The sequence below is a fragment of the Trachurus japonicus genome, chromosome 23 (assembly GCF_045865225.1).
Source record: "Trachurus japonicus isolate A0001 chromosome 23, Traja_1.0".
Lineage (NCBI taxonomy): Eukaryota > Metazoa > Chordata > Actinopteri > Carangiformes > Carangidae > Trachurus > Trachurus japonicus.
In genome coordinates, this window is record NC_140929.1 from 19943319 (window position 1) to 19967678 (window position 24360).

A 24360-nucleotide genomic window follows, 5' to 3' on the forward strand; every position below is an offset into this window, starting at 1 on the left:
ATTTCAAGCTTGTTTGAACAATTTCGCATTTCCGGGCTTCAATACAAGACAGACATTACATACGAGCAGCATGGAGGTATTTGGATGTTTTTTGGTGTGTCTTTTTGTTACGAAGAAAAGTGGTATCTATTTGCAACCGTCATGGACATGCACTGCTGCATGGAGACCCGCTGTAACTCAGAGAAGACACGGAGGATTTCATTTTTGAGTGAACTATCCCTTTAAAAACTGTTTTCATCACCTTTATGTTATTTTCATGTTTCCCTTAAATGTTATATTGCTATCCTGTGCTATGTAGGGTAATTATTATTTATCTTGAATCATTTTTAGTTTAGGTTTTTCATTTTAATGCATTTCATTAGTGCTACATATCCACTGCAGATTTCCTCCGTCTGGGACTAATTAAAGACTCAATGTTACATTATTGAAACATGACATTAGCGCTCATTTAGCTGGTCGTTAGCTGAATTCAGGGCCGTCTAATTCCTGCTCTCTCAGAAAGTATGGCTGCCTCCCTGTTGCTGCCAGCCGAAGCTACATCACCTTGAAACCAGTCTGCAGTCTGCGGTGACTCACCCTTTTAGAGAATTAGTCCTTAAATTAAACAGTTGGTGGCCACTGAGCAGAGCAGCATCTGGGCCAGAAAGCTGCGGATCGGGGCGTCCTGACCAGACCTTAGCTGCTATCAGGTTGCTTAATGTGGCCTCGGAGAATGAAAGGTGATCGCATCCTGTGCCGTGTGCTTCCTGGAAACTATAAAAAGAGGATCTTCAATTTATATGCAAGTTGTGGGTTTTGTTTCAGAGAATACAGCTCCACACATTTTCATCAGACTAATTAGAATTACCATAAACGATGGGAGTTTGCGTCTTGAAATCTAGTAAACGGAATGAGTTTTTTTTGTTTGTTTGTTTTTTTATTTGAATTTGAATAAAGTTCTTTGAAATATGCAAACCGCATTGCCTCACCCCTTGAAATCCTGTTGCTAATTTAGTACAGACAATGTACTATCCCATCACACATGCAGCAGGAATATCAAAGCTCTTAGCTGGTCTCTGTAAACACTGAACAGCTGCTGGAGAAACTTCATTACAGTGTGTTTAAGCCAAGAGACTTTCTCATTAACCTACGAGGCTGCACAGTCACTCCCAGAGAGGCACACACACACACACACACACACACTGACAATACAAACTCAACATTTTACATTCAGCTATTTAACTTTAAGGAGTTTAAATACATGTTAATACTTAAACACAGTGTAAATGTTCTGTGGTCAAAAGACTGAATACATTACATTTCACTTATGTTTATTTATGTGGCACCGCTCTAATCAGTATTTTTATATTGACCGTGCATCACAAACCTATAGACACTTATCAGCTGGTTCACTTTTACATTGTTTTAACCCCTTAAAGCCTAAACCATCAAATGATTGACAGAAAATTCTAACTGGAGTCTTTATTGGACCTGACAAACAATTTGGAATAAAAAGAAAATAGCAATTTGCATATTTTTTAAATTTTCATATCATACTTGATACATCTGGCATTTTTAAAATGTATTGCTCACCGTTTAAGTATTTAAATTTTATATTGTATCCAGAAGATTCTTTAGAAGAAGAAGTATGACACTGATGATGTAGGTCTCAAAAACTGTATGAAAATATAAAACACTTGGCATTAAAGTATTTATCTTTCAGCTCATTGTTATGGTTCAGCTCTCTCATCAGGACCAAACATACTGCAGATTGTGATTATTTGGGCAGATATTGTGATTGTTATATAAGTTTCATTTTCACTTGGAGTCAGCGTTTTTCTATTTGATTTTCACTGGAAAAAATGATGATGAAGTAATTTTTGCTGAGGTCTATAGGGCAGCCATGATAAGACGCCACAATCGATGACATTGACTAAGAGAACGGTGGAGTAAAGAAAACTGTGATCACTGGAGTAGACGATGGTGGAAAGAACAAAAAGTTAAAGGCCAACAAGAACTTTATCGAACCACCTGTTCATCTAGCAACAGAGAAAAGTTTTCCATCTATTGCTAACAGCAAAAAACAAAGCTTAAAACAACAGCCATCTGCATGTGAGTGTAACTGATTATCAGAGTTCACCACAAACGGTGGAATATGGCAGATTGTTCTAAACTGAGCAGCTGGCTGAGACAGGACTATTCTGAGATGATTGTTTGTAAAGGCACACCACGAGATCAGTCACAAACATGTGAAGGATTACTTCATTTCCATTTACTTCATTGTTCTGTTTTATTGTGAAACAACAAACAGCTACGGGTGGTGACTCATCAGCTGTCTTGCACCTACAAAGACGTCACTCTCCTTCTTTTTCCACATCCTTTATCTTGTTTTTTAGTCTCTTCAATCTCCATTAGTTATTTTTATGGCAGTATGACCTCTTATGTCAACTTCCCCACAGATCCTGTTGGGGGGATTTGTTAGAAGCTAGATAGTTAGATATTTCTGTCTTGAAAACACAGGACAGTCCCTTCAGTATTTGAACAAAGTGTTTTGATTCCGAGCTGAATAAACGGCAAAAGGAAAAGGTGCCTTTCAGACATAGGGGAAAAGAGAAGAAAAAAGTTGTTGTTATTATCTCCTCTTTCCCTGCTACTGAATAGAAAGTGGGTCAGGAATCTGCTGCGAGTGATGTTTAAACATTATGTAATATGTCATGGCATTTTATCCAGCGTAAGCACTCCTCATCTTTTCAGGGGCAGAGAGCGTGAGCTGTGTTTAAGGCAGCGTTTCCTGATGGGGGATACTCTCTGTTGTTTGTAGTTTACTTATGAATGTTCATGTTCCTGTGCATGATTTGACTATTATTACAGTATACAGTACTTCAATCTGTTTGTTTATATATATAGGTATAGCCATTATAGGACAGAACTGTTTGAGCAGGGTTCACCTTTAGGGGCACAAAGAGCCAGAGAATCCAAAATGGAGGAGCACATATATCAGTGGCATAGAAAACATGTTACTATGTCATAGCTTATATAACTTGTGGACATCAATTTATATGCAACAGCCATCCTTTAAGTGGATTGTGTAGTTTTTTTAAAGGGATAGTTCAACATTTTGGCAAATTGGCCCATAGCCGTAATCATTATAGTCATAGCAGTAGGTTTGTTACCTTTAATTGTCGGTGCAAGCTATTTCTAGAATGGCGGAGCAGAGCCGTGAGCTGCTCAGAGCTACGCTATGAGATAATAACGGAACATTACGAGACGGAGTTGTTTTCGAGGCAAATGCAGAGACTGCTTGCCGAACAACTGCCCCCGACGGGCGAGCGTGGTGAATGTGCAGGTCACAACTTGTCCACCAGAGCGTTTTGGAGTTGTTGGGATTGTGTATTTGATGAGTTTGATGAGGGAAACCAAGAAATCCCATTAGCATCTGTAACATAGCTCTGAGCAGCTCACGGCTCTGCTCCACCGTTCTAGAAATAGCTTGCACCGACAATTAAAGGTAACGAACCTACTCCTAAAACTGTAGGGATTAAGACGATGGGCCAATTTGCCAAAATGTTGAACTTTCCCTTTAAGTCCACAGGTCTCTTTGATAGACGTTGGCTGTGGCAGCTCACATGATGGTGTTCCAGTGTGAAACTGCAGTAAGCAGCAATGATGATGCTGAGTAAACTGTACACAAAGTGAGTGACACAAATGGAGAGAGAGAGAGAGAGATGACCTGTGATGGTCCAGAGACGTCAGGCAACAGAATGACTTCACAGGTCTGCTACCGCTACCTGACATCCTGCTGCCTCTTCACAATATACCACACACTGGATTTCTGTCAGATGTGCTGTGCTAATGAAGAAAGTCAGAGGTCACAGCGGAGTAAACAGTCAGAGCTTCACTCCTGATCATCTGTGTCGATACAGGATTTTATCAGTTTGATCAGCTGGATCAGGAACAGAGACTCACCGCTGATGAGCAAACTGAAACTCTAATGCATGTCAATACTGAGCTGACGAGTTTTAGCAATGTTCAGAAAACAGTGTGAGCTGACTAAGCTCCAAACTACCTGCAACCTGCCCGTCCACCACAGGTTTACTTTACTTTATGGTAACACTTTATAATAAGTACACACTATTAAGCATTAGTTAAGCATTAAATACTGAATTCATCATTTATAACACATGAATACTCATTAGTATGTAGTTTATAAACACAGTTACAAATGTTTTACTCATCATTGATAAGCACTAACTTTATTTATAATAGTATTAATGTGTTATAAATGAAGAATTCAGTATTTATTAATGCTTAATAGTGTGTACTTATTATAAAGTGTTAACTAAAGCGCTCATTATGAACTTATTGTCCCTGTAGTAACCAAGCTGGCCAGAAGAAAGCACTCTCTTCTCCTTACTGGATGAATGATGTTCAGTCTTAAGAATAAGAAGTCAGAGGTGAAAATCAAAAGAAGCTGAGGGAGCAGTTATGTGTGACTGATACTAGCTTTTTCCAAACTTTCTAGTATTTCAGCCACAACTGTTCACTGATTACTACAAATACTCCAAAGGTCACCAGGCCAAACTGTCAAGATGCACAGATCTCTATCGCTGTTACTGAGAATCAATGAAAGTCTGTCACTATCGGATCTGTCATTTTAATGTGTCTTACAACACGTGACTCTGAGTGACTCTTGTGATTTTTTTCCCGCTGATTGAAAAGATGCCAAACGTCCAAGAAATGCAGAAACATACAGTAGCTTCGCAGTACACTGACAAAAGCACAGATATCGATGGTAAAATGATTTCTACAGACATATGGAAAAGAAACCAGCTTCTGTCAAAAATAAAGGAAAAAACCCAGCAACACACACAGATGACTTAACACCAGTACTCTTCTGTCTGCTTTTGTCTTTTCACACCTGTGCTTCAGACTCAATCCAACCTAGTTTTACAACTGCCAGTGAGTGTACTAATACATACAGTACACAACATCACCTCCCAGGTACAACAAAAAGCCCTCAGTCAGACAAATCCTGTGATCCAGGATCCACTTCATATAGTCCCACACTGTGGCTCAGACCTCAGGATCTCCATGCGTGAGCTTTTACTCTCAGTCTATTTGCTTTGAGTCTATTTTCCGACTTGGCCTTAATCAAACACAGAAGGTTCAGGTTTGCTCACCTTCTGTGTCCGGCCTTGTTCTCTGTATTGATGTTGATGACGTCACTTCTGAGACCTGTGGTCATGTTCAGTAACATATTGTTACGGCTGCTGGACTCTACTGTAGGCATGGGCATTACTCGCATGGGCATTTTGAGTAATGCCCCGGCTGCTTTAGAGGAGAATTTTTTATTTGTTTTCAGTCATTAGCGGTGCTTATTCATTAGTCCACACTACAATTTGGTGACTCTGCTCCTCTCTGCCTCGCATCGTCTCAGGAAATAGCTCGAAAGGTTTCAGAACGTTTGATTTCTATTTTCTAACAGACTTGATGACACCTGTCGTCTCCGTCCCGACGGCTTACCCCGAGGGAACTAGCACAGATTCTTGTAAAAGGTTTGAAAGTTTGAGGCTCAATCCAAAAATGCTTTTACACAGCAAAAAGCCATGTTGTCTGACCCGAAACTGTTTAACACTACGAAAAAGCCGAACCATGATATGATTATGTAGTTTGACCCGATGCTAGACTGTGCTCTAACATGCCATTTTTGAAATCCTACTGTAGGTTAACAGGGTAATAATTTGTAAGCGATGAGCAGATTGCCTACTCGGTACTCACACTGCCAGCTCTGATCACTGGCAGTGACATTTCTAAATGTATATGCACTGTTCTCTCCTGGCCGGTGTGTCTTTCTCACAGACCTCAGGACAGTTTGTTCCAGTGCCACCTTGAGTTCCTCCAGCACACGCTGACTAGACTATCGCTGGCAACAACGGTTTTTTAATGGGATCACACACACAGTTTCATCTTGAACGTATCTTCCGTCCTTGTTTGCACACACTCTGGTCTGTCTTCTGCTCTCAGCTGTGTCTGTAGCTCTGCCTCAGTCGTCCTAACCCCCCAACACACTGCTGCGTTAAAAAGGAAGAGAAAGAATCATTAACAGGAAGCAGCTGATCTTGTTCTTATCTGCCCACTCCCCCTCTCCTGTGTGTGTGTGTGTGTGTGTGTGTGTGTGTGTGTGTGTGTGTACTATTTCAGTCAGCACATTTGAACTTTTTAGCTTTTTGAATTAGTGAGGTATATAGTGGAATGTATAGGTTTTAACCTCATGTAAAATACATCTATTATCTTTCAAACTAAAATAATTGTGATAATGATACTGTGTATTTTCCATTCAGGATCATTACTTGCATTTTACAGAGTGATATGAAGCTGCACTTTCCTGTCTAGAAACCACTTGACTAAAATAAACTGGATCATTTACATCTACACAGTAAAACATTGCAAGTTAATTCAAGTAAAACACAACGGGGGACTGCTCCTTTAAAAATGTGACATTACTGAACTAAATTTGATAAATTAAAAAAACAAAAACAACAAAGAATACTTTATTAATACCTGTAGGGAAATTCAAATTCGCATTTATAAGCAGGTTTTTTAAATGCAGGGAAACCAGCTGATAAAAGCTGACTGACCACTTCTTCCACTACAAGTCAAGTTTACCTTTCTGCTCAGACTGAGTACACACACACCTGGAAGGAGCGACATCGTCACACACACACACACACACACACACACAGTGGAGAGAGACAGTTGACTACCAGCCATCGTACAAACTGGTAGAACAGATCCATCCCACCTCATCAGAGCCTCAGTGTGAGATGTTTCTACCAGTGACTGGGTGGTTTTAGACTTTGCGGCTGCAGCAGCTCTCTCTTTCCCTGCAGAACGCTGCGTGGTGACAGCCCCTCTGGTTCAGCAGCACCATGCTGGACAGGTGACAGATGTGTAACAGCGTCTCCACTCTGAAAATCGACATTTATATCCCTGCTGATCGTAACCGCACCAGATAAATATTGATTGATGTTGACTTGGGTGTGAATGCTGACAGAAGCTAAATGTTGGCAGGTCTTTGCAGGTTTCTAACCAGAGGAAATAGACTTAATTATTGCTTTTACACTGTCAAAGCAACTATGGCACATCCACTGACCTTTAGAAAATCTCTTTAGTCCAATCAATAACTGTTAAGTCACACCACTAAACATTTACAGTACAGTATTTAGCTTGGTTTTCCAGTTGAGCCTGTCACCTAATTACTTTCAAGGGAAATAACTTTCATTTAAGTTGTTAAAGGACACAGAGAGTTTCCATCATGCACTGTCAGGTTGTGCAAAACATATAAAAGTCAATGAAACAGTTCATCCATCAGTGCTATTATTAGTTAGATGAACCAGTTATTATTAACCCCCCTTTGCTTAGTCTTGAATGTAGATCTGCCCCCCCCCCCATCCTCACAGTGGAGTTACACACCAGTCTCTGTTGTTTGATTGTCAATCAGGAGTCAAGGAAGCTTTTCAGACACTAACACAGCCCTCTCATTACACTCTACCCAAAAAATGATAATTACGGTCGTATTTTTTGCCAGTGACACTCGGAGATGATTCATTGCTCTTTACTTTGTCTCACTGTGAGTTTCTGTCCCACTCTGCACACTCATCTGCATAATTAATCAGCTCTAATCATCAGGTAAGACTTCTCTACCCTGGATTCACCCGTCAGTCTGTCATTCAGAGAGGTTGGCCTCTTGTTGAACCGGACCAGAGACTGTGAGATGGTTTATTTCAGGACTAGATGAGACTGTGGTCGTGGATGGCAGCGCTGTAATACAGAGTTTGAATCCCTGGAGTATAAATGAGGAGCTATCTAGGAACTATCTGGGACCCCACCCCCTCTGACCCCTGTGCTCTTCTGACTCAGTGTTTTGCAACAACAGAGAGGGCGTGGCCAAAGTGAAACTTGAGCTTCCCCCCCCGCTGCGAGAGACAATGGACTGAGCCAAGATTAAATTAGAAAAGCACTCTTCTTCTCCACAAAGCCTTGTTAAGTGACCTCTGACGTTCTGTGACTGCTTCTAATCCGTTCGCCTTATTGTTGTAAGCAGCTCTCGCCGTTGTCTATCCTCTCAGCCGGGGGCTCTCAAGGTCCTAACCAATCAGAACGAGGCCATCCCGTTTCCCCTTCCTGATTAACCGAGCAATATCCAATCACTGGCATTGTTTTCTCTTTCACCTCGCCGAGAAGCCGTGGTTGTGTTTGTGTTTGGCCTGTGGGTGGGGATTAAATGATCCGCCCTTCTGGGTTAACTGTGACGTCTACGGATTGTCATCAGGCGTAAATGAAAGACCGTGTTGAACGGACGCTTTCATGCAAACCAGTATGAGTCCAGCATCCTTCGGAGGAGGGGGAGTAGTGGATGTGAGGGGATAGAAATAGCGATGTCACAATTACTTGTTTTCACAATTAATCGCTGTATTTAACGCCACAATTAATTGATCGCAAAGATTCCTAAATACCGTCACTTTCCAAAAAAAGATTATGTATGAACGCCAAAGTAAAGGTAAATGCACAGATAGTGGTCCATTTTCCTAACGTAGCATTGAATTGGTAGGAATTTAAATGCTAGAGTGTCATTTGTAATTAATAAAAAAAGATTAAAATTAACTTTTATTAACTATTTGGTATTGATGACAATTAATGACTTGAATATTTCATACACTTCCCCTGGCGGGTTAATAATTGGTCATATTTGAATAGTTATTTTAAATATTTTATAATTAGTAATGTATATTTTAACTATATTTGATTTTACGCATTAATAGTGTTGTGAAATTAATTAATGCATAATAATCGTGATAATCGTAATACCATGATTATTTCTGACAATGATCGCACCGAGAAAATCTATTATCGTGACATCCCTAGATAGAAACAGTGCAGTTAGTGCTCTCGGCCTGTTTAGCTGCGTCCTGCCCTCGGCTGTGCACAGGAGCAGGTGGAGGGAGGGACCCAACATCTGGCCAATCACAGGCACCGTTGCTGCTCAGTGAATTGGACCACATTACATAATTAGGTGACATCTACTACTGATGACACATCTCACTGCTGCTCTGTCTTGTCTGGCAGCGTCTTATCACACAGTGACCTTAAAGTGACTGCAGAACAAATGGAGCATGGCTGCTGTTGTACTTTCTACAATTACAACTACACAGTGATGGGTGGGTGGGTGGGTGGGCTGTGCATGTGTCCCCCAAGCAGACTAGAAAACAGTATAATAACAACAACTACGTGTCTGTGGTCTGTGGGCTGCAGATTCAATGCATACTTAAAGGGGACATATTATGGAAATATCACTTCTTGGCTCCCTAGGTTGAAATCCATTTGGTTTTAGGAGCTGTTCCCTCAGTTGTCTTCTAGTGATGTAACTAGTTGTCGAATTTGCATAACCCCACCCCTACCTGGTACCAGTAGAAGGGGCGGGGCAAGCAGTGGTTCATTTGCATTTAAAGGGACAGGCACTGAAACCAGCCGTTCTGAACAGGGCTGTTTAGAGAGGATGAAATGAGCTGTGACGTTTGATCCTTGGGGTATTTTGAACGAAGCATGTCACAGACATGTCTTTAAGACGCCTGGGAACTATTTAATTTGTGGGAAGGGGACAGAATATGTCTCCTTTAATGTCCACATTTGATGAAATTGATGTTACTCATTAAGTTCAGTTTAAACTGGAGCTGAAGTTTCCTGATAAATCAAGTAATTTAAGTGAAAGTCCATTAGCATCAATAGTCAATAAATGGTTTCAGTCGTTTCTTTTTTTTAAATATATGTTTTGGGCTTTCAGGGCTCCAGACTAACTATTTTTACTAAGAGCACAGTGGCCCCTAACTTAATATTTTAGGAGCACAGGCAGAAAATTTAAGGGCACACACCATGAATCAACTTGCAAATCAAATATTTACATGATCTTTCATTCATGATCCCCACACACGTTGGGCTGCCACCTGTAATGAGAGATTCCAGAGTCTTTGAGTCGCCACTTCCATGTTTCGTGTGTTCATGTGTTAAAAGAAAAAAAAACAATGGAGATTTGATGGTAGTTGAGAGAGACAGGAAATGGAGAGAGACAGAGAGAGAGGGGGGATGACATGCAGCAATGGACCGCCGGATACGGGATTCGAACCGGGGCCTGCTGCAGCAAGGACTCTTTAGGACTCTCATATGGGGCCCGCCTGCTCAAGCCATAAAATTTACTTGGGTTATCTTTGTCTAATATTAGACAATTCTTCGTTTTAATAGCCTATTAAGTGCTAAGTGTGACAATATATATGTAATATATATATACGTATGTGTGTGTGTGTGTGTGTGTGTGTGTGTGTGTGTGTACAAATAGATAGGGATACCTGGGAATTATACTGAGCTGAACAACTCGTGACAATAATAGTTGTCTGCAACACCACATTAGATGCTGTGTAATTATTCTGTTGGCCTTATGAGTGGATATAACAGTCATTTCCATGTCAGTTAAGTCGACAGCATTCATTATGTGTCTCCAGGTGAACTATTGTATTAAGTGTGTAAGTGTGTGTGCTGCCGCTAATGGCAGCTTATTTATCCTCTTGTATGACCTCTGTCCTCGCCCCCTCCCACTGCCTCGATCTGTTGCCAGTTTTGTGTCAAGTTGTGTCTGTTTAGTTTAGTTTAAACTAATGTGTATTTTTGTTCTTTTGTTTTCTGTCTCTTGTCTCCTCTTTTTTTGTCTTTTTTTACATATATCATTTGTTGTCGTCCTGTGTGGCTGCGGCTTCTTCCACTGCTGCTGCTGCTGCTGTTGCTGATGCTGCCAACCCTGCCGCACGCAAACCCACCACTGCCAACATCTGGTCAACACCACACGATGGACGTCTGCCCCCCCCCACCTTCTGCCACGCACCGTCTCATAAATCCTCATCATCACACACTTTCTCAAACCCTTTCACTTTCTGTCTTGCTCTTTTGGTTACTACCTACTTTTATTTTTCCCCCCTCCTCTTTTTCTTTTTCTTTCCTTGTCTCCACCCTTTCCCCCCCGCTAGCCCCACGCAGAGTTGAGAGAGCACCATGCCACCTCCGGTAAGCCAGTGACCTTTCAGAGGAAGGGCTAAGGGCCAGTGCACACAGTCATGGGAAGGGGCCAGGGGTTGATTGAACATAAGGGAGTGTGTGTGTTTCATGTAGGACTTAAAGGACATACATGAATGCTTATTTGAAGTGTGTTATTTAGTTGTTGCTTTATCCAGCACCTTCATTTCTCCATCAAAGGTCCAGCCTCATTAATAAACCATTACCTGCAGTTTGTCACAGAGCAGAATTTGCATACAGACTCTTCTTGTGACATTAACTTCTTTCTTTGTTCTGCAGCCTGTTTGTCTGTTTTTGCACCACACCAGGCTCATTTAAAAACATGGTCTGCCTTCTCCTTAGTGTTTTACCATCTTGCCATTTTAAAGACTCAGACCTTTAATCTCTTTAAAACTCTTTAAACTTCACAAATAATTCCAAAGTTTGTTGTAATAATTATGTAAAATACATCTCCAGAGAAATGTAAGTTTGTACAAAACAGACTGTGGATAAAGTGTTGGTGAGGTTTCACAAAGTCACAATGAGAGAAGAGTGTGAACATCTGTGTAGAACTCAGGGGGCTGGTGGAGCTGCTACTTTTTTATGGATAAACTCTAATTCTTATGCAGATTTATTTAGATTTAGATTTACAGGTTTAAAAAAAAGCTCATCTACATCTACAAACTTTTACTCTAAGAACACACTGCCTGCATTGTGTGTGTGTGTGTGTGGATGAGCTAGTGAGGCTGACACATGGGTGCACGTTCACACCAGCTGTTTGTCTGCTGCTGTGCTGCTTCTCTAGAGTTAGTTTTGGATCATAGCCATCAGCAGGCTAGCCAAGTATTTGATTTATTTTCATTATATAGGAATTTCTTTTATTTATTTATTTGTTTTTTTTACAAAAAGAAACTCACAAACATGTCACTTCATGAGTTCAGAACCTGTTTGACCCAAATTTGAGCCTATAGAAACTACGTGTGTGGAAAAAGTGTGTCGCTCCATACGGTGTTCACGCCTCTGTTTGCTCCTGTTTGTGTGTGTTTCTCCTAACCACCGTCCTCATTGCTACAGTCACCTGACTCACTGGTGCTGGCAAGTATGTCAGGGTGTAAATATAGTGATCGCACACAGATGAAAGAGCACACACACATGTACGCACAGCTGCATTTACACATCCACAACAACTCACGTGCTGAACACACACCGCGGTCTGATAGGTCAGACAGGAGCTGACGTGGCAGGATTATGATGTGGATACTAAAATATAAGAACACACACCAATACCAAACAATCTGAACATGTAAAAGGAGTTTAATATCTTTTACAGATTGATAGTGCTTGCTTAAATAGGTTGTTAAAAAGTGTTGGTGGAAAACTGGAACATCGCCTTTCAAGTAATTCACGTGTAATTTCAAAGTGGGAAAAATGTAGTAGAGTAGCTTGTCAGCCTTCAATTTTAGTACATACAGCACTGTGCAAAAGTTTAGGGTGGGTATGAAAAAATACTGTAAAGTAGGAATGCTTATCCATCATGCAATGCCATCAGGGAGGCATCTGACTGTCGGTGCAAGCTATTTCTAGAATGGTGGAGCAGAGCCGCGAGCTGTTCAGAGCTACGCTACGGAGGCTCATGGGATTTCTTGTTTTCCCTCATCAAACCTGAATGAGAAATCCCATGAGCCTCCGTAGCGTAGCTCTGAACAGCTCACGGCTCTGCTCCGCCATCCTAAAAATAGCTTGCACCGACAATCGTTAAGAATTATCTTCAGCGTAAAGAAGAACAAGAAGTCCTGGAGGTGATGGTGTGCCCCCCCCCCCCACAGAGCACTTAGCTCAACATCATGAAGGATCTGAGGAGGCTACATCCACACAACCTACCAGCCCAGTTCTGCTGTTTTTTAAGGCAAAGGGTGGAACCACCAAGTATTGATTTGATTTCGATTCTCATCTGTTCATTCACTGCATTGTGTTAACTAATGAAGATAAACTATTAACACTTCGGTTTTTGAAAGCAAGCTTAGTTAACAGCATCTTTTCACACCTGCCTAAAGCTGTTGCACAGTACTGTACATTCTAGTTTGCCACCAGCACTTAAATGAAGACCTGGAGGCTCAAAACCCCACATGCAATTATGTTTTTTAAATATTTGTAAGCTGTAGTTTTGAAAATGATCTGTGAAATTGAAGTTAAAAATCTGTCCGGTGAAAGCGCCACACTGGAGTCGAATGAGACGTGTGTGTCATACAAAGCAGCAGTATTACAGTAATAACCACCACATAACAAACTCAGACTGTCTCGACAAACAAAGATAAAACAGACTTTTTTAATTTCATGGGTTTATTTTGGTCCTCGGTCAAACAAGCATCGTTCACATTGCAGAGCAATAGCAACAGCAGTCGCCGGCTTCATTAGCACCTGGTAAACAAGGTGCAGTGATAAGGGGTGAACACACATATTGAGGTTGTCGGTGCAGATGAAACGTGTATTCTCCATTATCATGAGGCCTGGATGAAAACAAACATTATATAAGTGAGGCTGCAGATGCTGGACAGGAGGGCTGGAGGTAGAGGCTCTGTGATCTGAAGTAGAAGATGGACCCATCATGTCTGATCTCTCTCTCCCTCTCTCCCTCCCCAGCTGCTGTAGTGTGCAGTGATGACACCGTCCTTCTGACCCCAGGCAGGATGAGCCAGCGCCAGGTGAAAGAGCGGGACAAAGAGAGGGAGAAGGAGGCGGGCCTCCAGACGCCCAACAGGGAGCACATCGCCACTCCCTCCAGCCTCAGCCCGGGGGTCAGCTACACCCACGGTAAGACCACAGGCTCTCTGACCTCAAGGCTTCGAACTGGAGCACAGAAAACTTGTCTGGTCGGGCAACAACACATGAAACCTGAATTATTTATATATATATATATAGAGTGCAATGCAGGCTGAGGACACACAACCAAATAATACAGGGGTGTAACATAGGTGATGAACAAACAACAGCACAGCACAAACAAGACTTAAAATAGGCAAACAGAGAAAAAGAAGAATTAAAAAAAACAAGACAAGACAAAAAAAGGTGCGCTTCGATTTTTTCGTGTGTGTTTGTGAGTGCGCGTGTGATTGATTTCTTGTGTGAGATGTTTGGACCAGGAGAGAGTAAAGGACGCAGTATTACTGTAAGTAAAGAGAATGAGAGAGAAAGAGAGACGAAGGGATGAGAGAAAGAGAAAAAAAGAAAAAAAAATAGTAGTACTGTATTAACAACTGAAACCTGAATTTAAATAACATAAATTACAACTACCTTCATAAAAAGGGGGGAAAATGAAGGAAAAATAACTAAATATGCATAGAAATACTGTATCACAATATCACATTGAACAACAGGTACAAGAGTTATCTGATGTGAAAATATAGCAATAAAATTGCTAGTAGGGTATATGCAGTCTTATTTGACATTCAGACATCATCCCTGTTCAAACAGGACTTGCACAAATTCATTATCCTGTTAATTGTTGTTTTATGGCCTGCACTCACACCAGTCTTTGTGTTTTATAGCTCATATGTCTCATTTGCAGATGATGGAAAGGAAAAACAGATTTTCAAACAAACAAAAAAAAGTCGTGCCCACAGCCTTTATGTCTCTCACTGAGATAACCAGGCCTGTGTTTTGTAATTCACCACTTTATGAGCACATTTAACCACAAGTTAGTGAGAATTCTCTGTTTGCTATCGATGGAAACTTCAACTGTTCCTCTGGGAATCAACTAATGCACTTTATATTTCCATAATAGTCATTAACGTACTCAACACTCAAACCGAGAAAATGAGCAACGTGTTTTATTTAGTTGTTCTTTCTCTGGGTCTTAAGCTTATCGTGCATCCTGCAGAAGTTTCACATGGAGGTGAGAACCAGAATGAACCGGTTGACCCTCGAAGAAATGTATGTATGAAGTGAGTGATGGCAGATGTGAGCCAACTTTAGATAGACACTCACATTCCTCATGACTCCTCTGTACTCTCAGCATCACCTCATAATTTCCACTCACCACCACAGTTCAGCATCATTTGCATAGGGTTGCTTAAAAAAAAAAACATGCCAGCGATTCAGAGAGGAATGTCTTACATGACAGATTTCATACACTCCAATCCCCTCACAGCTCCTGGTGCTGCCGCTGCTGCTGTTTAATGCGGCTGAAGGCTGAACTCCTCAGTTGAGATAAAAAGAAAAAAAGGAAAAAGGCATGAATATTAATTGGTTGCTGAATAATCAGAATGGCTGTCTCATAACAGAAAGGTCACAGAGTGGATCAGCAGCAGCAGCAGCAGCAGCAGCCACGTAGCTCAGTGTGAGTGTGGGCAAGCTGCACACCCACTTGCTCACTGAATGTCCGACGATCCAGATAAGAGCGCTAACCACATGTAAACAGAGTGTATCACACTGTATGCATCACCGAGCAGACCTACATAGACCCTGAGCCTCTTAACCGGTGTAATCCTGCTTTGTTTGTCTCTTTTCTTTGGTTTGTGTTTCCTTAGATTTACACACTGGAGGTGACACTGGATATGTAAAGGCCCACTGTTGTTTAGTTTAGTTTTTACCTTTCCAGCAGCTCCAGGTGGAGGAACAGTGACTCACACTGACATGCTAACTGGTTCTCAGCCCACACATCTGCAGCCTGGTTTGGTTTATATCTGCTGGTTTTGTGTTTTCTGCGATATGGAAGTGGTTTACTGAGCTGATGTGGACACATGGGAGCGACAGTGAGAAACTAGCATGTGAATCAGCTGTGAACGCTCCCCGGAGTCTCAGTGTTCCTCGATTTGAAAACGCTGTTATCTTCAACCTTTAGCTTTCGAGAGGTCATCCGAATCTGGCTGAATCTGGATCTGTTGATGCTGATTACACACTACACTCTGACCGAGGTCCTCCTACATCAGAGAAGGAGCAAATCAAAGAGACGATGCGCGAGTGACTGTGGAGGGGAAAAAAAGGCCCAAGGGTAGATTTGGTCAGGGTCTTACATCACCCTCCACACTGCTCATACCTTGTTCTTATGTTGCAGTGCCCCCTTGTGGCTCCTTTGCTGTGGTTAGACAACTGATTTTCAGTTTCTATATACAGACATACATGTTGTGTTGGTCCCTTTTGCTGCCAAATACACAACCAACTGTGATGCTCTGTGTATTCTGACAGCTTTCTATCAGAACCAGCATGAACAGTCTGATCAACAGTAGCTGGTCTGTTGGATGGGAGCACACGGGCCATGCAGCCTTCTCTCTCCACGTGTATCAATGAGCCTGTGGCCGCTTCACCACTGTTCCTTCCTTGGACACTTCTGATAGATCCTGACCACTGCAGACCGGGAAACCCCACAAGAGCTGCAGCTGCAGCACATGAGACCCAGTCGTCCTCATTAAACTGGATCAAATCCTCACACTGTCCACTTTTCCTGCTTCCTACTTTGAGGACAACATGTTCACTTCACCTAATATATCCCACCCACTAACAGGTGCCATGATGAAGTGTTGTTCAGTGTTATTCACTTCACCTGTCGGTGCTCATAACGTTATGCCTGATCAGTTTATAATCTCAGTTGGATTTTGCTGGTGATGGACATGGAAGAGGTTTATTTTGCAGTAGCTACAGAAACCGGTGGTGATCAGGAAGGAGGAAGTTTAGGTTAAAACCCTTTGAATTGTGGTTGTTAAAGGGATAGTTCAACATTTTGGCAAATTGCCCCATTGCCTTAATCCCTATAGTTATAACAGTAGGTTCGTTACCTTTAATTGTCGGTGCGAGCTATTTTTAGAACGGCGGAGCAGAGCCGTGAGCTGCTCAGAGCTACACTACGGAGGCTAATGGGATTTCTTGCTTTCCCTCATCAAACTCATCAAATACACAATCCAACAACTCCACAACGCTCTGGTGGAAAAGTTGTGACCTGCACATTCACCACGCTATGAGATAATAACACAACGTTAAGAGACAGAGTTGTTTTCGAGGCAGAGACTGCTCCGACAGGAACGCACATCAGCGGTTTTGCATGAATTTACCTTGAAAACAACTCTGTAACGTTTCTTTATTATCTCATAGCGTGGTGAATGTGCAGGTCACAACTTGTCCACGAGAGTGTTTTGCAGTTTTTGGATTGTGTATTTGATAAGGGAAACCAAGAAATACCATTAGCCCCCGTATAGCTCTGAGCAGCTCACGGCTCTGCTCTGCCGTTCTAAAAACAGCTTGCACCGACAATTAAAGGTAACGAACCTACTGCTATGACTATAGGGATTATGGCAATGGGTCAATTTGCTAAAATTTTGAACTATCCCTTTAAGTTGCTTTCAGAGAACACTCCTGTGTATCAACATTGGAAGAGTACCAGTTATAAACATGACATTGGACTGACTGCTGATGGTCCTGGTATCGATCATCTCAAGGTGGCAGGTCAAGGACGGTTGTAAACCCATTATGTGTGTGTTTGGTTTCTGTGGCCTAAATGCTCAACTGTGAGGATTTAAATTATATTGTAAATATTTTTGGCTAAATCTGTTATTATACAGTATTTGTCTGCTACACAAGTTGAATCTTGTTGTATTGTTGCAGCAGCAGGAGCAGCTCAGGCTGGGTCCAGTTTTTTCCAGTTTTCTTACAGTTGTAAGTCACTTTCCCGCCACAAGAGGGAGCAGGCAGAGCAGGAAATGGAGCGGCTGCTCATGTTGTTTGCCAACCCACCTACATCACATCACATCCATGAGCTACACAGCGTCTCCACTCAAGGAGCGTTTAAGTGTCATTGTAAATGTGGTTTGCGTGCACATACATGCACATACATAACAATGACAGGCTCTGCATCGCTGCTGTCCAGCATTCAGACGTGATGATTTCCTCATGTCACGTACACAGTCGGAGCTCATGTTGTTACCTGTGTAGCTGCTCAGCGTCCATGTGAATCACACTGATGTAATAATGAAAACGATGAGCAACAAAGAGCCAATGAATGTAAAGGTGAGATGTCAACACTGAACCAGCATCATCACCTTCTAGCTATAGTTGCATCTGGGAAACAAAAGCTAAAAGCTTTCCCTGTTCATTGATTTGGTGAAGCCCGGACATTGGTATCCATGGCAACTGATTTCAGTTCAACAAGCCCTCAGTCTTGCGTCAAAGCAATCACAGCGCGCTTTGATTTGTTTTTCTTGACCGGCGTTAAAATATTCTGTGAGATATTTTGCAGTCATGACTGAATGCTTCATGAGGCCTTCACTTGTACATTTCATCACAGAGTATAAAGAATATTTTAGAGTCGGAGGGTGATGACTGCTGCTCCCACAGAGTTATTTCTGAATTTGAGAAGAAGGTTGGAGGAGGTGTGTGAATATTCACAGCTAAAGTGGGAAGAACGACAGTTCTCTCTCCTTTTTTCATTTCCGTGGCTCATTTTAGTAAGTCAGCGCCGCTCAGCAAACAATAAGCACCATCCGTAGAGATTGGTTTTTCTCAAGGTCTGTTGAAACATAATTACATTTGAAGTGAAGTGACTCACCTCTGACTTCGACCTGCAACAGAACTGCAGCTGCCCTCTCTGATGCAGAATGTGAAACATCAGTATCAGTCTTGTGGATTTGTTGTTCTTTAATTTGCATGTTCACATTGATAAAGTATGTAGATTAATGCCCATTTGACACATTTAAGTATTTCCCTCCCACTGTGTTTATATCAGAGTGACGCTCTCCTCTGAAGATCACTACAGCTTAACCACTAAACCTTGATAGTGGAAATCTGATAAAATATCCAACTGTCTTTTTTCTTTTCTCCATGTAACATAAAGACAGGAGGAGGAGGAGCTCTACTACAGAACTGTTTTTTCTGTCTTTACTGTATTTGAAGGGCCTTGAGATAACTTCTGGTGTGACTTTACCCACATTCTCAATCTCATCCCAGCTGAATTCAAAGTAGACTGCCCTGGGCAGGTTAGCATTAAATTCACCCACCTTCCTTCAAGTTAAACATCCAGGCCAGACTGAACATGACATTTTACAACTGAAAAGTTCTCTGGAGCTTATATTTGAGACATAGTTTCCCCATGTCCTCGCTATGTCTCTATCTTCTGACCAATACATTGTATTTGTGACAAACTGATACTGGTACTACTGATTCAAACACAACACTGATTTAAACTCTGCTCAGGCCCTGTATGACCTGAAACAGTTTTTAAATGAGATGAACCTGATCATAAATTCAGATCAAGCAAGGTGAATAATAATCAGATTACTACATGACTGAATGGACGACAATTCTTTAATTCCCTTTAAAGGTTCAGTGTGTAATATTTATCAAGGTTTAGTGGCAAAATCTGAATATACTACCAATGGATATATTTGTATAAGGGTATAATCGCTATAAAATAAAATCTGTTTGGTTTTCATTGGCCTTATAATTCTTCTTTTATAGCAAGGGTCTTGCTTAGAGAGTGTCACCATCTTGGGCCGCCATGTTTGTACGGAATGGAAAATCCAGCCAACCAGAGAGCACATTTCAATAAATAAACAATAGAATTATTTAATAGATAAATAATAGAATCTGAATGCTAGATGTCACTGTTTTCCCCTCATTTTACACACTGGACCTTTAACTTTTTATTAATATTGATCTCATCTAAATATTAACTCTCAACCCTGAACAATGTTTTTTTTATAGTTGATGTGGAAGATTATTTTTAAACGATGGAGCTGTATGAAACTCACCTTTAATAACTATTTTCCTTTCCCTCATCAAAACAAACTGGCCTCTATTTATAGTTCCCTCTTTGTGTCTGACTTGAACTGCTTTCATAACGTGGTGGGAGTGTTGTTTGGGTTATTCAGTTTAATCTGAGATGGGTTGCATCATCACGTACGCACAGACAGACTCAGGTGTCTGTGGTCCCGACTCCCTTTATGATTCACTTAGAACAAAAATAAACCCACAGGCTTCGAAGCCACTCTCGCTTTGCTGACTGGCTGTCCTCTTTCTATAGGTAAATGTAACGTCTACCTGTACTGGGACGCTGGAGAATGAGGGTGACGTAGTTTAATGATTTAATGGACGAGGATGAGACAGTGAGAGAACTGAATGAGAGATTAAAAACCAAAAAAAGAGATGATGGAGAGATGAAGAATGTGTAAATGGAAGGGAAGTGAGTTGAACAGGGGAGGAGGGGGGGTGAAAAGCAAAGGAGTGCAAGAGCGAGGGAGCAGGTGGGGTCAGCATGGATTTAAGCTCAGCCTCAGGGATTATTCCCTGTCAGACGGAGTTAACCACACGGAGGGGGCGGGGCCTATGCACCCTCAGCCACTGCCGCTCCAGCGTCCCCTTCTTCCGCCTGCGCCCCGTCCAATCAGCGGCCGAGCCCTGGGAGCTTGAGCTCTAAGAGGGACCGGGCTGGACGGCGGTGATATGCAGCGTAGATAACGGTGGAGAGTGTGTGTGTGTGTGTGTGTGGAGGTGAAGCGGCAGGAAGACGTGGTGGTGATGGAGGATATCCTGGCCGCGGGGCCTGAGCTCTGCTCGGACGGCCGAAGGCTGGTCTGGACCGACACCGTGTGGATCTAAAGTAGGACTGATTCCAACGCGGTGCGGGACACGTCCATGTCTTGACCTTGGTGCTACTTTTTCTTTAAGTTCTAGCCTGAAGGGAAACCAGGTACAGTATTGCAGTACCAGTTTGCCATGTGTAGTGCTTGGTAGTGTTTGGGCTAGAGCAACACCTCGACACCTCTGTTGTCTTAGTCCCTGCTTCACATCAAACCCTTTAAGATCCCTGATCTGTGGTGTCTCCTTCCTCTCCGTGTCGTGCTTCTGCATGTGTGCTTTTCTTTCTGTGTGATGCAGCTCTCAGAAGGACAGAAGGAAGACCACGCCAACTTAAAAATCACTTTTACTGCGCTAAAGTTGTCATACGGACAGGGACAAAAGAGTTGATTCTTGAAAGGCCCTGAATGTCACAACGTGAGTCTGAGAGGAGAGAAGTCCAGCAGAAGATGTCTGCAGGACTGCGTTCAAAAAGCCTCTTTGTTCTAAAGATAATCCCAGGCTTACAGGGTTTCCTTGGAGCCTTTATGTAAGACTAGAGTTGTTTGTGTGCATGTGACCTACTGTCTGCACTGTATGTATCACTTGCATTACAAGGTATCCAGTGGACTGCAGCTGGTGGGTCACTGTGTCATAGTTGGTCTGCATGTGACTCATAAAGTTTCACTGTTCTGTCAAAATATCTTACGTGACCATCGCAAGATCAAGCGCCTCTGACAGTGATGTCAAAGTTTCTTTGGTCAGCTGAGGAGAATAACTAGACAGATGATCAGCACAGAAAGTTTTGTTTTCTTCTCAACCAACCAACACAGTGTATCTGATGCTAGCTTGAGCTTCTCTGAAGGAATTTAACATCACTTTCTTTAATATCTTAGCTACCTACAGCCGTGCTAGCATCTTTAAGACAGCAGAGAAGAGTTTTAGCTAACATTAGCAGCCTAACATGCTCAAAATGACAATGCTAACAAGCTAATGTTCAGCATGTATAACGTTTACTATGTTCACAGTCTTGTTATAGCTTGCTACAGTAGCCTGCTAACGTTTGCTTATAGCATGAAGCTCAAAGTCCAAATGACCATGATATCAAAAATCGTATATTTCACAAATATTACTGTGTTTGTGTTAATCCTTACAAGATTTTTTTTAAGTACCAAAACTATCTCAGTGTAGTTTTACCTCCCCTCTCCCAGACTTCTCAGTGGAGCACAGTGGGTCCAGGTGGGCAGAGCTGAGACCAGTGACTTTTAATGCTCTGTTTCTGAATCCAGGCTTTGGCAGATCAGTAGTTTCATTCATTCATCATTAATTTAATCATTAATATTATTTGTCCAGAAAGCAAAGTAGTGGCCGAATGAAAAAGTTGCCCTAATGATTGTGCTCAAATACAGGTTGTGAGATCACCAGTATTGTAACAAGTCACAGTCACTTGACTTGACTGAAGTCATGGGGATTCATCTTACAGATACCACGGCAGCTGCTTCCAACATTACCATCTTGACAGCTTGACTCTTTCTCAGGGCGAATAGAAACAGCGCGGTGTCTGAAATCAGGTAATCCTGACTGTTCCACAGGGCAGCTATAGATCCACTCAATCCTCTGTTGGCCTGTTGGGCACAGCAGCACTCCTTCTATCTGATAGCAGCTCACCTGAGACACCTGAGACACGAGGTAGTGGGGCGGGAGAGGAGAGGGGGGTGGAGAAGGCTGGCTACAGTAAGACTTAGACCTGATTGTATTCCTGTCTGTTTGAAACAAAAATATAAAACAGGTACAGTATGTACCATGAATACAGACGGTAAAGACTTGAGGCCGTAGTAAGAAAAAGGTGAGGATGGATGACAGATTGATAGCAGACTGAATGTTTACAGTAGGTTAAAGCCATACTCGCTTTTGGATTCAGCAGCTACAGTTGAAAAATGACCCAGATAGTGGCTATACTTAGTCGATTTTTTTTTTCTCAAGTGCCTCTCAAATGCAATTGGAACCAGCAGAAATTGACTTTTTTTCTCCATAAGCAGGTTAATTAGCTCTGAGACCTGAATTATACATACGGAACATCCTGATTACCTGTGTTAATTAAAGCACATTTGAGTCAGACGGGCGGAGCTGCAGATTTATCAACTTTTACATTCATCAGTCAGCTCTCCAAGCTGTCCAGATGAAATGGTTAGAGGGGGCTCACTCAGTGGTGGGGGTTTAAAGGATGGAGTTACGAGATGGAGTTGTTTTAGAGGTAAATGCAGAGACTGCTTGCTGAAAAACTGCCCCTGACGGGAACATGCATCATCGCTTTTGCATGAATTTACCTCGGAAACAACTCTGTCTCTTAGCGTTCTGTTATTATCTCGTAACGTGGTGAATGTGCAGGTCACAACTTGTCCACCAGAGCGTTGTGGAGTTGTTGGATTGTGTATTTGATGAGTTTGATGAGGGAAACCAAGAAATCCCATTAGCCTCCGTAGCGTAGCTCTGAGCAGCTCACAGCTCTGCTCCGCCGTTCTAAAAATAGCTTGCACCAACAATTAAAGGTAACAAACCTACTGCTAAAACTATAGGGATTATGACAATGGGCCAATTTGCCACAATGTTGAACTATCCCTTTAAAGAATAAAAAAAATTGCAGGTGAGCTGGAAGCAGGATGCCAGTGGACTGTGGAAGGATCAGCAGCAGACAATGAGCCTCCCAGACTCAGTTTCAAAGATAAGGCCCAATGCCAAGTCTATTCATTCCTGCTCAGATACATTAACCACTCATCTCCGTGCTGAATCTTTTTTTTCAAAGCGCTATCTACTCACTTTGTATGAGACTTCCTGATTACTTTAATTATCTCCCATGGCCTTCAGCTGACTAAACAAGTTTCCTTTTTTTTCTTAAAAAAAAAAAAATCACATTTGTCCATGAAAATCCAGCTCAGAAACCGTGTGTTACAGATATCTGTCAACACGTCGTGCATTTGGTCTCAGCATTATTTAAAGCAGATAACAGCGGCACGGCCGTTTCGGCTAATGCTGTGTTCAAGGCAGGCTTTTGAAACCGTAAGTTACAGCTTCAAGTCACATTGTCTGTGAAAGTTCCCTATAACGGCCACTCGTAACTTCCGACCCGTGAACTTGTAACTTCACAGGAAGGAAAAACACAAAGTACGAGTTTCCTTGAACGCACCATGAGTTAGCAGCCCCCGCCCTTGTCAGGCATCAATTGGTCCTCGTGCTACGTCACCACATTCACGCGCATCCCTTGGCTGCACACACAGCCCTTCATGCCGTTCTCTCCCCTCATTGGATAACACTTGTATCCCACAAGGAAAATTTTCTCCTCGGGTTACAGCAGAGCAGAGTGACGGAGAGACTCGTGTTTAGGCTGAAATACTTCATGTAAGTGATTGCTGACGGAAAATAGGACTATTTAGGACTTATATTAACAAAAACATTCCACTGATATCTGCTTTAAATGTATTCATGAGAAGGATACAGTGACGTCTTCTCACCACTGTGAAGCCGGGTACTGACTCTCCAACTGAGTACAATAAGTATGTGTTTTTATTGGATTACGTTTAAATTTTGGTGGGTCACGTTGGCCAGATCAATGGCCTGTATTCAGAGGTAATTGAGTGTATTGATTTCCATCTTGAATATGGCCACTGGTGTGAAAAAGGAGCTTTCTTCTGTCCTCAGCAGAGTTGGTGTTCTGTGATTGTATGTGCTTGTGTGTGTGTGTGTTTG

At 42.1% G+C, this 24360-nt stretch overlaps 1 protein-coding gene and 1 pseudogene across 7 annotated transcripts in view; both read left to right on the top strand.

Annotated features, from left to right (window-relative positions):
• The window catches only part of osbpl8 (oxysterol binding protein-like 8), a 127840-nt gene that overhangs the window by 66986 nt on the left and 36494 nt on the right, over nucleotides 1–24360 (top strand). For 3 of the 6 annotated variants that reach the window (XM_085769666.1, XM_085769668.1, XM_085769667.1), the window contains exons 3-4: nucleotides 11052–11088; nucleotides 13717–13887. In XM_085769666.1, the coding sequence (XP_085625792.1) occupies nucleotides 11052–11088; nucleotides 13717–13887 (208 nt within the window). The remainder of the gene's footprint in view (nucleotides 1–11051; nucleotides 11089–13716; nucleotides 13888–24360) is intronic. The other 3 variants (XM_085769670.1, XM_085769674.1, XM_085769672.1) reach the window with 1 other exon arrangement.
• The window catches only part of LOC146962883 (gamma-crystallin M2 pseudogene), a 310111-nt pseudogene that overhangs the window by 43693 nt on the left and 242058 nt on the right, over nucleotides 1–24360 (top strand). The window lies entirely within an intron of this gene.